The sequence below is a fragment of the Sturnira hondurensis genome, unplaced genomic scaffold (genome assembly GCF_014824575.4).
Source record: "Sturnira hondurensis isolate 20B ecotype Veracruz unplaced genomic scaffold, ASM1482457v3 Scaffold0021795, whole genome shotgun sequence".
NCBI classification, from domain to species: domain Eukaryota; kingdom Metazoa; phylum Chordata; class Mammalia; order Chiroptera; family Phyllostomidae; genus Sturnira; species Sturnira hondurensis.
Window position 1 is genome coordinate 2,005,095 of NW_028094426.1, and position 14,331 is coordinate 2,019,425.

Consider the following 14,331-nt stretch of genomic DNA (forward strand, 5'->3'; position numbering starts at 1 on the left):
CTAGGTGTCTCCTGTGGCACATGTTTTAGAATTGCTGTGTGAGAACATATGTTTTCCAGAGTGGCTGTACATAAAAATCAATGTTCATTCCCACAGTCGAGCCACCTACTCTCAGCATTCAGTTTTGTGAGACTTAATTTTTTTCAATCTAGTGGTGTCATATTGTAGTCTGAATTTGTGTTCCCATAATCACTAATGCAGGTGAGCTTTTTTCATGTGTTTTGGCCATCTGTGTTTCTGAAACGAAATGCTGTTTCAGTTCCTTTGTTCACTTTTGTACCAGATTACTTTTTCTCACTGATTGGTAATCACTTTTTATAAATTCATATGTTCCAAATTCTAGTTCTCAGCTATTTTACAACCCTCTGGATACTGAGTGGGAATGAATTAGAAGGGCACCAGGTGAATATGGAGAGAATGGTCAGGAATATAACCTAATGAATAACTATTGCGTGATAATTTTATAATTCTATTTAATATTTTTCCTATATTTCTTGTGTTAAATATTAGGCCAGAAAAGTGCTCTGTTCCGACAGATCGTGGAATACTGGTCATTGTGCTAGCATCACTTTAAGGACAGTTGATCTGCCTGGGCTTCGGAAGATTTCTGCTTTGTGCATGCGCTAGGGATGGTTGAAATCTGTGCACAATGTAGGTGTTATTTTTCTGAAACTGTAACATTCCTATCAAGTTGGCTTCAAAGTAATTTATGAAATGAATGCTGTTTTTCATTAGCCTCTTCTCAAAAAACTGTGGAAGGTGGAGTGGGACATTTGTGTCAGTAGCTGAAGGCAATGGCTTCTGGCACTGGGCATAGTCACATCACATATGTACATATATATAGTCATAACAGATATAGGTATGTAGCTATATAGACATACATATATGTAAAATCAGTTGCAAATCTTATTTTCCTTTCAACACTAAAATAAATATTATAGTAACTGTTTAGCACTTTTTGTGGGCAAGGAACATAAAGCTTTTCATATGTAATTTCTAATCTTTAAAATAGCCTTGCACTATGCATATTATTATACACAGATGGGGAAACTGAGTCTCAGGGCAAGTAAGTAAAATTCGGGGATCAAAAAGTCAGGGGCAAAGTCAAGACTTAAACTGATTATGCTGGTTTTAGAAACATTATAATTTCCACTAAGCACACAGCTTTTCCATACATTTATGTGTTAATTGTGTGTAGATACTCTCATTTAATACTCAAGACAAGACCTTTCCTTGAAGGCGTGCAATGGAGACTTCATCTTCATTCCGTAGATTCTCTAAGTTTCTCTCCTATCTTAGGAACTTCTACATATATTCTGAATTTATTAAAATTTAGCCTCATACTTCTTTTGTTAAAATGTTTGCATTGATTGATAATTAATGTAAGTGTTAATTTTCTTTTTCCCCTTTTAGGGACAATTTCTAATATTTGGGAGGAACGGAATGAGGTTTCTCTCTCTGAATCCCTCGCTCCCCCTCTCCTCCCTCTCCTTCTCTCTCTACACTCTCTCTGTTTGAAGGTGGTGGGTCTTCTACCACGTTGTTCCCCTGACAGCTCTTCAGAGTCATGTGCTCTTCTCAGTGTCCTTTGGGCCAACACTCTCTTGATTGTAGATTAGTTGATCATAGCTTGGAGCACAAAGACGACACTTAGAACATAAGAGACTCCACAGAAACAGGGCGGTGAACACTGGACTGCAGTAGAGTGCTGGTCTTTCCTTGTTATGTATTGTTCCTTACTTCTTGTTACACCACCTTACAAAGTTGAACTTAAATATCAATCTTTACTAAATGATGCGGAAATATAACAGGAATAGCAGCACTTGGACATCTAAAACAGCAAGCTAAATACAACTTTTCTCATTATCCAGGAGAAAAGTCTTCCATTGTACTTCATGTTATTTTTCAGACCAGGGTTGGTTCTCTCATTCATCCCCATCTCTTCCTGCTCCTCCTTTATCCTCTGGTGTTCTTCAAGACCCCTCATAATCTGAGTCTGTTTTTGAGCTATATACCTCATCATACCATCCTTCAGGGACACAGAGCCTTTCCAGAAGCTTTGAAATTACCACTTGAAATTCCATTTTCCTAGCTTTTGCTGTGAGTGCACATGTTTGCATTTGCAACATATCGGTTCCATTTTTTTCACTAACAAATGGTATTCTAGTGGGGTTCTATACTCTGTACCAGGGGATTATGGGCTCAGCTTTAGTAGTGGTTGTGTGTGCTGCCACATGAGTATAATGTTATGAGGTAGGGATTTATGATATGTGAGTCTAGTAGTTTTGCTTTAAGAGGGAAATGGTATCTAAAGCTTGCCTGTTCCACTCTTGCTTGTTTAATCATCTCTGAACTCTTTATGTTCTGGATGTCAGATGAAGATGGCTTACTCAGAACCCTAAACAATTATGAGCAGAAAAATCCATTCTAGAGTACTGTTGGTAAGGGGTTGCATAAATTCTCGACCTCTGAATTTAAGCAAGACCCCATATTAAAGTGGTTGAAGTATATGAATCTGTTCGAGTATGCTGTCAGAAAGTATGTTCCCTTGAAATAAAATACCTAGAGGCTTTTATTATACCCCAAAGAAAATAGTTTTCTATCTTCCTCTCTAGTTATGAGGAACAGACTTATTTCCTAAAAAGCCTTTTCAGCAACCCTGTTTGTTTAGAGGCTATGATATTTGATAAACTTTGAGTGATGACTGAAGTCACTTTTATCTCCAGCATTATCATTAAAATTTTAAATATCATCAGTTGCTCTTTAAATGTTTAAATTCACAAATGGAATCAAATAGTCTGGTGAGGATTTTGTGTGTTATAAACAAGTATGATAGGTCTCAACTCAGCATATTTGAAAATTATTTTAGCGTGTGCTGCACACTTGTTTTGCACACCCCTTTTCCTAGTTCCCGACCCACGGTAGCAATGTAATATGTCTTTGCAAAAAATAGTTTTAAAGAAGGGCAGGCGAGAAGATGGAAGTAGATTGTCATCATGGTACATGAATAACTGGTTTGAAAATTTTCTATAGCTTTTGCTTATTTTATAAACTCTTCTTTACTAGGCTTGTTGAGACATTCATATTTTTCAAGATTATAATGACTGTGAGGTTGTGTTGATGAAGAGCATCTTGCGAATGTATGCGATAACTATTCCTGTCGAAGTTGGTGTTTCTCCTCTTATGAAACCTGGGGGAAAGCATCTAGGGGAAGAATTGGCCTCTGCTCCTGGGAGTTAGTGGCTAAGAAGTTCAAACCACTAGACAGCTAGATGATAGGGGACTGGCCTCATTTTCCCAGAGGTGTTCCTGGAAGATGGTGGGCCAAATGTAACTCCATTAGGATACAGGTGTTACAATGATTTATTTGAAGTTAAAAATGTACCTTTTTACCCTTTGAAATTCAAATAATAAAAATATCTAATCAGACATGCTATTAGTAAATGAAATGATTAAGGAAACACCAAACTAGGCTAATACCAAGTTCAATGTTAAAGTGAAACTCTGTGTAGGCTATGGATATAGGCAATCACCCCCTTGCAGGGCTTGCCCAAGCCTATTAGTAGCTAATCCTTGGTCTTTCAGGAAAATTGCTGAATGAAACATCTTTAGTTTGCAATTTTTATTGCCCTTTGAAGTTTAAGTTGAGAGCTTGGCTTTCTAGGATTCTGGTCATGGTATCATATTTTGATGTCTTGATAATATTGTCCACAATGGAAAAAAATATTGCTTAGTGTATAAGCTTTCCAAGAGAAAGGGAGCAAATGTGGAATCAGTACCTCATCACGTTGTTGAATTCCTCATTCCCGATGCCGTTAACTCCTATTGAGGCCAACAGTATTGCTCTCTCTCAAAAATCAAAGAAAATTAGTCCTTCCTAAAACTAATACATTTTTGTTATCCTTTTTATCCATGAAAGGCACTCATTTTTAAGCATCCTAATTTTTGATACATTGGAGGCGGTGCAGCAGGAAGTGGCCAGGATAGAAGCGGCCCTCCCAGATGTTCAGACTGTCAGCACAGCTTCTCTGGGCACAGAAGATGTCTTTTTATGGAGATGTTTTGTTGTAATTTCAGAAGGTGATTGTTAGTTATCTTGGCTACTTTACATTTAGCACATCTGGGATGTGTTCACATGAAGACATTGGCTAAAAGCTGTGTCTTGTGGCCTGGAATTGACTCGGATGTTTAAAAGATTGGAAAGGACATTTTTTGCTATTTGGCCTAATCCAACAAAGACACCTTCGATGGGAGGCCTAGTCAGGAATTCATTTTGGAATCGAAGAGCAAGTACAGTAGTGAATCTTCTCAGTTGTTGTAGAATTCTTTTCAAAGTGGCCGAATGTGCTTATAGTTAGTCCCCAAGTTTCTGCCATGGCAGTGGTAGCTCTGAGATAGTAATTTACAACCCTGGCACCAGAGTTTCTGACAGTGGTTCTACAGTTACGTTATTTGAGTGCAAGTAGAAAGGACTCGCATCTGTGCTATCACCACTGACACCCGTGGCCGCAGAGAGTGCCCCGAGACACTTTGGAACAAGTACCTGCTTCTGGTCCTTCCGCTCAGAGCTAGGTGCTCGTCAACAACACTCAGTTCTGCTAAGCCTGTGATGTAGCAATACTTAAAGTTTTTCCATCTTAAATGAGGATGACTAAGACAAACGAACATAATCCTGTTCTATCTGAAATGGTTGTTTGTTCACTTTTAGCACCAACTGTGGCGTTTGAACTAAGGTAGAATTTTTTTCCACTTTAGTTGAAATTGCAAAAAACTTTTTACACTGTAAAGGGTAAAAATATTTGCTCATGAGTATGTAATTCTAAAGACTGATTAATAGTAGACGAATTAGGATTTTAGGGCAGTTTATCATTTATTATTTTTGCCTTTTTCATACTATCTAAGAATTTATTTTACTTTTGTGGGGAGGTTTGGTATAAAGTGAGAAAGCAGCCCTGGCTGGTGTAGCTCAATGGATTGAGCACAGGCCTACGAACCGCATGATTGCGGTTCAATTCCCAATCAGGGCACATGGCTGGGTTGCAGACTAGTTCCCAGCAGGGGACTCACGAGAGGCAACCATACATTGATATTTCTCTCCTTCCCTCCCCCTCTAAAAATAAATAAATAAAATATAAAAAAAATAAAGCAAGAAAGCATATACAAAAACACTTTGTAAATTATAAACTGTTCCATGGTCTGGGTAATATTAATACCAGCAAGAATGACATCAACTATGTACAACGTATATAGCAGTTACTGTGTGTCAGGACTGTTCTATGTACTTTACATATTTTCACCTATTTTATCATGTCAGAGAACCAATGATGGTGAGAGTAATGACTGTTCCACTTGACAGTTGTGGGACTGAGGCACGTGGTGGTAATGTAACTTGCTAAGATCCTCCAGTTAGTGTGGGGGATCCAGTTAGTGTGTAGAGGGGATTGGAACCCAGGCAGTGTGGCCCCAGAAGTAAGAACTAAGACACAGGGAATCCCCTCCCCTTTCTATGGCCTTCCCAGTGTTATAGTTAGAAAATCGATGCTTCTAACTAGGCTGGAATTGGGTATGAAGCATGTTGCTTATCTGCCTAAAGAACATTTAGAAATAATGGTAAATAGCACGCTTTCGAAAAATTTGGTGTGATGCAGTTCTACTCTGTGGTGGGTTTCAAACAATTTTATTCTTCTAGCAGTATAAAAGGCATTTTTTAAAACAAATGATAATTGCAGTTTTCAGTCTCCCTTTGAAAAATATTTTTATCTCTTTGGGCTTGTGGAGTGATGTGGTTAAAACCCGCTCTTAGAAGAATCGAAAGGGAACTATTTAGTTCACAAGGACCCAGGCTTCTATTCATAACAGGTTCTTGCCCAGACAATGACACCTCTTGTGTAATTTCCAAAAAAATGCCTGGATTTTCACGTTTTTGAGCTGTATTGATGACAGCTGAGACAACTGTATCTTACAGGATTAGCGTGATAAGTGGTACATTGGCCTATAGAGCTGAAAACTGTGATCAGTACAACAAACTGAGCTACACTTTAAGGAAATTTAGTCCTTCAGTTAAATTTTCTCCCCAATTTACAACTTCAATCCCATAGTTTATGGGTCTAAAAGTTCTCTTATACCCTCTCCTTTTACTGTCATGAGATACATAGTAGAAGCTCATTTGACTCCAAAGAAATATTTTGTTTTTCTTCCCCTTTTGGAAGGATCATTCTTTGGCCAGCTGAAATTAATTCAACTCATAAAACTTTCTCTTAAAAGAAAAAAGGGAAGCACTGTTCATTTCTGATATCATCTCTAGGTGTCCCACTTAGGTTTTATAAGGGATAGTAGAGTCATATTCATTGGTGGAATAAGATGTTATACCTCACTGTTTCTTCCCAGACTAATCATTGCCTTTACTCACTAAACTCCTATATAAAACAATCATAAAGGAAGTAAATGTGAACTAGGAAGCAATCATAAATTGTTTGTGCTCTAAAACTTAAGTATCAATAAATAAAAGTCACTGTAAGGATAAACAACTCCAAATGCTTTGAGTGTCTATTAAAATTCTTGGCACTCTGACATCTGGGACACATTCGTTGCACACTGGGTGTGCACAAGACAGCTTTGCTCTGATGACCACATGGGTTAATAGGAGAGGTATACAGGTAAAGCCTCTTCAGAGTCAGACGTTTCCTCTTTGGTGTTTCCATGGGGCGTAATACACATTTCTATGATAGAACTGACCTTATTGCAAACTCCTTTAGGGGAGAGTTGTATCTTATTCACTTAGATAATTTCTAAAACACAGTAGGTACCTAGTCACTTATTTGTAGAATGAAGAGGGAAGATAACACCTGTCCCCAAGTAAGATAGGGGAGCATTTTAGGCAGAGATTATTAAGTGACCAAAGAGAAAGACTTAGCTGTGGTTGAGAAATCATCACCTAGTTCACTTTGGTTCAAATATAATGTGGGAAGGCAGGGCTGGAAGCTACAGCTGAAAGATTGAATAGGTAGGACTTCACAAATCACTGTCAAGTTGGGGGTTAGTGAATGATACCTTAAGTTTGCAGCCTAACTGACCCAAAATGGCTGTAATCTCCTTAAAATAAATGGAAATTGAAAGGACAACAGGTTTAAGAGAGAAGGACTATACTGTGCTTTGAAATTGAAGTTCAAGGTTACCCATAGAACCTCCAAATGTAAACAAGGAATTCTAAGAGGAGACAGGATAAGAAGCTTAGGAGAGCAAGGCTGGGGGAAGCACATTTGGCAGTCAGATCTGTAGAAGTGATTGTACAACCAAGGATCAGGTGCAATGACTGACAGGGAGAGGGACCATGAGGAGAAGAGGACAACAAGGAAACTGAAGTCACAATCTTAAGGGCTTGAGCAAGGAAAACCAAAAAATGATAGAAAGAGAGAAGGAGCAATGGCAGTCACTGGCACAGCATGAAAGGGGGCATGCAATGAAATGTGGGGAAGTAGCCTAGAGTTTGCAGTAAAGGACTGAGTTCAGGTCTTGCTCTCAAATGCTAACTGAATGATGTGCAGCTAATCGCGTAAGTTCTCGGGCCATTGTTTCCCTACCTGCACGATGGGAATAACACCTCAGTAGTTGATGTGATAATTTAAATACTTTAAATGAGTATGCTTTAAGTAATACTTGATAAATTACTCTATTTTTACTGGTCTATCAAAATAACTATTTTTACTCTGTTACTCTATTTGCTCTATTACTGGTCTATTAAAATAATAATAAATAATAAAAGAAGATTTGAGGTTACCTATATTTCTTAAGTACATGTGAGTGACCATATCGCAAAATAGATTATTTTAAAAATGTCTTGTTACCACTATAACATTAAAGACTTAAGAATTTTAAAATTGCATGTTTCATAAAGGGAGATACTGTCTTTACCCACTATCTTTTGAATAAAGTTTTTGGAGATTAAATGTGATTCACTGTTTTATCAAGTTTAATTTTTCTAGCTTGTTTTACTAAGATTCTCTAAATAAGGCTTTCACTTTTCATTTCTTAGGGTATTTGTTAATCTGTTTCTCTTCAGGTGCCACTAATATTCTTGCCAACATGGGGACCCAAAGCTTTTGAAGCACCTCACATTCATAGCATTTTTTATTTTCTTAGTACAGTCTAACTACTATATATATACATATATATATTTTTTTTTCCGGAGAAGCAAAATTATTTTCTTGGGAAATATTTGCCAAATTTTATTTCCCAAAATATTATGCAGTATAAAATTAATTTTTTTCATATCTCAATATCAATGATGAAATGCATTAAAGTGTCACTTTAATGTACTGATATTCTTTTATTAGGGAAGGAAACAGTAACCAACACCTTTCTTGTTCTCATTACTAGGGTAACACATTAAGAAAAATACTACTGAATCGATACTTCAAAGGCGATTATGGAGTGACTATAAATGGACACCTCTCTGGAACCTACTGCAAATCTGCACAAGGGGGAGGCAAGTCTTTTCGTTTTTTTCTTCATTTTAAACTCCTCATAACATCTTCATGCTGGTACTCCAGCATTTTAGTTAAAATACCGCAAATATAAAAATTTCATTTAAAAAGCACTATTATCAGTGATAAAAAAGGAGGAAATCCTATTTGCAACAACATGGATGGACCTCGAGGGCATTATGTTACATGAAATAAATCAGATAGAGAAGCACAAATACTGTGTAATCTCACTATGTCTAATCTAAAAAAAAAAAAAAAAACCAAACTCACAGCACCAGATAAGCTTTGTGGTTGCCAGAGGTGGGAGGCAAAGAGTAAGGACATTAAATGAAAGTGGTCAAAGGTACAAGCTTTCAATGATAAACAAGTCCTGGGGATGTAATGTGCAACAGGAGGCTGTACTTAATGCTGGATTGTGTATTGGAAAGTTGCTAAGAGAAGAGACGCTAAAAGCTCTCATCACAAGGGAAAAAATTACAACTCTGTGAAGTGATGAATGTTAACTGATCTTTTATGGTCATCATTTTGCAATAATGCATGTATCAAACCATTATGCTGTACACCTTAAATTTTTGTTGTATGTCCACTGTGTCTCAATACAACTAAAACAATAAATGAAAAGCACAATTAAACACCTTGCTACCATTTCAGATTCAAACAACATATTTAAACATTAGAATTAATTTTGTCTTTTAACTTTGGAAATTAGTTACCTTAATTTCTTAATATATAAATTAAAGAAAAATAATGCTAGTTTTCTTTTTACTAAAGTTTTTTTATGAAGAAAAATCATTTACAGGTGGCATACATTTAATAAAAAGTTATATTTCTACAAACTTTTGATTTAAAATAAAAACCAAGCTTCTAATATATTTAACTTTGTAGGGAAAGAGTCCCAATTTTAAACATTCTTAAAGTCCGGGGATTTGAAAACCTGGTTATGTTAGTAATGTCTGTAAGGTTTATTTAATTTATGTTTCCTGATTACAGGAAGCTTCTCTGGACAAGATTCAGATAAGATGGGTATATCAATGTCAGATATTCAGTGTCTACTGGATAAGGAAGGTGCTTCTGAACTTGTCATCGATGTTATAGTGAACACCAAAAATGACAGAATTTTTTCAGAAGGCATTTTACTTGGCATTGCTTTGCTGGAAGGAGGAAACACACAAACTCAGGTACCTACTTCTCATGATGGGCATTACATTTGTTATCTGCATTTATTTACTTGTCATAGAAACCACAAGAAGGTAATGTATTTTTTTAGCCTCTCATGACTATATATAAAGCAGCCTTGTATCACATTTTCCTCATAAATGTATTTGATTTGCTATAGATACAGAGCTTCACAGGTTATTCATCGAAGCAGAACATCCCTGAGAAGCATCCTTTCTAACATTAATACCAGAAACTCTGAGTTGCTTAGGGAAATTTTAGGCGGAGTTTCAGCAGATAAAAATGACGTTTGACTCATCTAAGCAGCAAATGTATTAATTAAAAGAGGTGCCACGCATCAACTCCTCCTACGGTATTTGGCATCGCAGCGGGTCTTGGTGACATTCACCGCCCCTCTCCACACACACACACATCCCGCCCGTATACATATTTAGAAGTTGAGACCAGTAACATTACGGTTGCCCCGAGCCCCCCAGCTCTCCTTTCCCTGACGAGTCTGAGTAAGTGGATTTTTCATGAGCAGGGTGAAAAGAGGAAAACCATTTCATTTGTTCATGCAGCTCAGGGCGAGCTGATTTGAAAGTCACCATTCATCCATCTATGACAGCAAGCTCCATGACAGCAAGCAATAGGCTCACCTGCCTGCAAGGCTCGGACCATTATTTCCAGAAGGGACCATTTTCACCTTGACACTGCTGCCACATTTTCCCCGGGTTCCTCCAAACCCACAGGAAGAGCACACTGCGTGAGCCTGAGAGCCGGGAGGTGCGCACGGAGGAGGGGTCCCCGCCTCCTACTCCTGCTGCTCGCGAGCCTGGTCCCTCCACGTTTGCTGCAGTCAGGGAAGGTCAGGCCGTACTCACACCTAACTGCAAATTCCAGAGTCCATTTCCCCTACTCATGGCAAATAGAAGCCATACCTAATTAAGAAACAGAATATTGTCCTTTATTTAGTGATCAAATACAAGGAACAACAAGAACTGCACGATATGGAATACCCAATACCAGGGAACTTTAGGAATAAAGGCCTTGTGAACAGTAAATAGCACAATGACCAAAAAAAGAAAAACAACCTTAAAACGTTTATACTTCTTACTTAGAAAACAATTCTTGTAAATTATGGTCAGGAGTGATATAGCTCTATGACTGAATGGTTCTTCAGTGTCTTCCCTGACCTGCGGGGCCTTTGGCCATTCCTCCGTTACCTGAGATCCCATAGCATTTATCTCTCTAATACTCTCTTGGCCCTTTGCCTGTAATCCAGCACAGGTTCTTCCCAGGGAAGTTGTGTGCAACGGGAGACGGGGCGGTGGTGGGATTTGAGTGGTTTTCTTGGAAACTGTCTTCCTTCTACAACCAGATACTCAGCTTGGATTTTCTTAAGAAGTTGTCTAGGCAGCTACGTAATGTTAGATGTAGATTATCCAGTGGATAGAGGTGGAAGAATTTTGGGGCATCTTTAGGTAGAAGCAATCCTTGGGATTATAGTCCTTTCTAGATTCCTGTTTCTGGACCACTGCAGGTCATCAGATGGGATCATCTTCTTTTGTTGTTACTCGTGTGACGTCTTGCCTCTCCAGTTAAATTTCCTTTTTTTTTCTTAAAGTGGGGGGTCATTCTTATATTCTTTATATCTGTAGTGTTTGATATCCATTCAGCAGATATTTTTGAGGGAACAGAATTAAATTACTTTGTATATGAAAACATTGTTTTAAGATGGGTTGTGACAATTTCATTTACCTGCCTTGTCCCATTCGATTTCTCATGTACCTGCATTGGTGAATAACCCAGATGTCAGCTCAGTGTTTCTGGCTCGAAGAGCCCTGTTGAGGTCAGCTGGAGTCCTGTTCCTAGTTCTTCAGCAGTGTGCAAACCACGACTCTCCAAGACTTTTCTCCCAGTCCCTAGGGGCTTGGACAGTCCCATGGTCTCCTTAGCTACTCACACCTTCCTTTCTTTGTTCATGGATTCTCTTGACATCCCTGTCTCTGTGGTACTGAGATAGGACTCCAATTTCCATACTAGCTATATAAGTCAATTTATATGTTTACTATACTTTATTCAAAATTAGTTGAGGGGGAGGATAGAGTAGGTACATACTTTACAACTTCAAATTGAACATTAATAATGAAAATAATACTTCCTAGCCCTGGCTGGTGTAGCTCAGTGCACTGAGCATGGATCTGTGAACCACAGGATCGTGGTTCGATTCCCAGTCAGGGCACATGCCTGGGTTGCAGGCCAGTTCCCAGCAGGGGATGTACAAGAGGCAACCATACATTGATATTCCTCTCCCTCTCTCCTTCCCTTTCCCTCTTAAGATAAATAAATAAAATCTTAAAAAAAAAGAAAATAATACTTCCTAAATCCTGTTCTTACTGCTTTATGTGTATTAATTTGGTTAATCCCAACAACAACCTATAAAATAACTGTTATATTATCTCATCTTAGCGAAGAAAATTCTGAGACAGGTGGTTGAAATTTCTTATCCAAGATCACATGGCTCATTAGAGATAGAGTCAGGATTCGAACCCATGGAGTCTGGCTCCAGAATCTGCGCTCTTAACCACTATAAACATCTTTCTAAAATAATCTTCTACCTCCTCACTCTTGGGAAATTTCTCTGACTGATTCAGCCTGTATCGTGCCCTAGTCTTACTCCAGCTCCCTAGTCCCTCACTGCATTTCCCTTTTCTGCCCCCCCCACGTCTAGTCTCACTCCTCCTCCTTCGGGGAAAGTCCTTCCTTTGTTGTACACATCTGTTTTTCTGTCTCCGTTGGCTCCTGAAAAAACCTTAGAGTTTTTCCCGTGTTCTAGTCAGCTTATGGAGATTGTTTCCTAATCAAAAATCCTGTCTTCAGTAAAAGAAATCAGTATGCTACCTATATATACTATATATACATACATATTTAAAGCACACTTTTTAATCTTTATTAAAATTATAATGTTCAGATTTATAGAACTCTGTTTTGAAAAAGGCATGGTCTGTGTAAATAATTGTCATTTTGAGCTTAAGAAGTTGCTTGATAAATTTATGATTTAGAGTTAGAGAATCTAGATTTCAATCCTAGCGCCACCAGTCAGTTACATAATATTGGGCAATTCACTTGTCTTTTCTAAAGCTCCTTTTTAAAATTTTAAAGTGGAAATAAGAACACTGTTTATTCATCACACAGTTGTACTGGAAGCTTCAAGAGATAATGTATGCCAAGGAGCTACATAAATTATAAAACTTTGTTTTAATAGAGCCACAGAGTTCCTGTAACTTCCTCATCAATATATTGGAACTAACCCCCTTTAACTTTCTAACTCCATTATAATATATTGAAAATATTAGGGTTTAAGCGTCAGCTTAATCTGTGGGCCAGGAGACTCTGTGAATGCTGCATTTGTCCTTTGAATTAACAGAACCAGCTAGACTGTTTCACTGTAGTTGCCATGGTAACTGCGGTTTTTTGGTCTGCTTTCTTGAGGGGTTGCTAGCCCTCTTCTAAGGAGCTTTCCCTGCTAAGTATGAAGCCAGCTTCTGGGGCTTCATAAACCACTCTGCATATACATTGCCAATACAAAAATTTCAGGCCAGATGACCATTTCAAGACCCAGCATCCCTAGTGCCTCACCTAGAAGTCATGGTTCCAGGCACTCCTGCTGGAAAGCATATCTGCAGGAGCCAAACTCCCCAAAATTGGCTCTTTAGATTGATTGAATTATGGTCAATTCTACTTGACCTGGAAATCTTTGGAGTTTTTTGGTAGGTTTTCTTCATACCGTCTCGCACCAAGGTTATATAACTCTCTTAATCACCACAGTCAATGAGATCATTATCTTCTAATATTTTTACTTTATTTCTCTTGTTTGTGTTTTGTCTAGCCCATGGTTTTTGTATCCCCACCCGCTGCAAATTCTGTCTTTTCTAGAGTACCTTGCTTTCCTGTCTCCTGTCTCTTCTGGGTGTTTCCCTAAGTCCCTAAGCAAATAATGATTAGGGTGGATATTTCCCAGGTGCAGTATTTCCACTTTTTACTAAGATATACTTTGATCATCCTTTTGGTGTGGGATCCTTTCTATATCATTATGAACTGTAAAGCAGAATTTGTTTTATGGTGGGCTTATCTCATGCAAAGCAATATAGCTAATGAAGTACCGAAGGACTTAGTCCCTCTGTATCAGTGGGTTCCTGTGAGTGAGGTTATGATATAGTCTAAATTAACTGTACTGCAATTTAGATAAGAAGAAAGACAACAATTTGTAATTCTCTATAAACGTATTTGCACAGGATGATCACTGGATTAGTTAGTGGTTGTGTCCTAGATGACAAATTCGTGAAGGCAGGGACTGTGGCTGTTTTTCCTTTTTGTTCCATCTCTAGTGCTAGCATAGCATCGGGCACACAGTCAGCACTCAATAAATATGTGTTCAATGGATAATTGACTTTATAATAACATAAAAACCAAAGTTCTATGCAACTTCTTTTAGCATCTCTTCAAATTGTTAAAATAAATAGGATGAATTAAATAACATGAAAATATGTTAGAATTTAGTAGAAAGTGCTAAGTAAAATAAGCTATTATCAGTCAATATTAAGTAATGCAGGAGACTGGCAAAAACTGTCAATTTATTATTTATGACATGATAGTGAGCAGCACATTAAATGTGTGATCTTATATGCTT

The 14,331-nt window shown here is 37.9% G+C and overlaps 1 protein-coding gene across 3 annotated transcripts in view; it reads left to right on the top strand.

The window, feature by feature from the left end:
• ITPR2 (inositol 1,4,5-trisphosphate receptor type 2) overlaps nt 1-14,331 on the top strand; it is a 456,496-nt gene that overhangs the window by 288,179 nt on the left and 153,986 nt on the right. For all 3 annotated transcript variants that reach the window (XM_037033923.1, XM_037033924.1, XM_037033925.1), the window contains 2 exons: nt 8,377-8,485; nt 9,474-9,661. In XM_037033923.1, the coding sequence (XP_036889818.1) occupies nt 8,377-8,485; nt 9,474-9,661 (297 nt within the window). The remainder of the gene's footprint in view (nt 1-8,376; nt 8,486-9,473; nt 9,662-14,331) is intronic.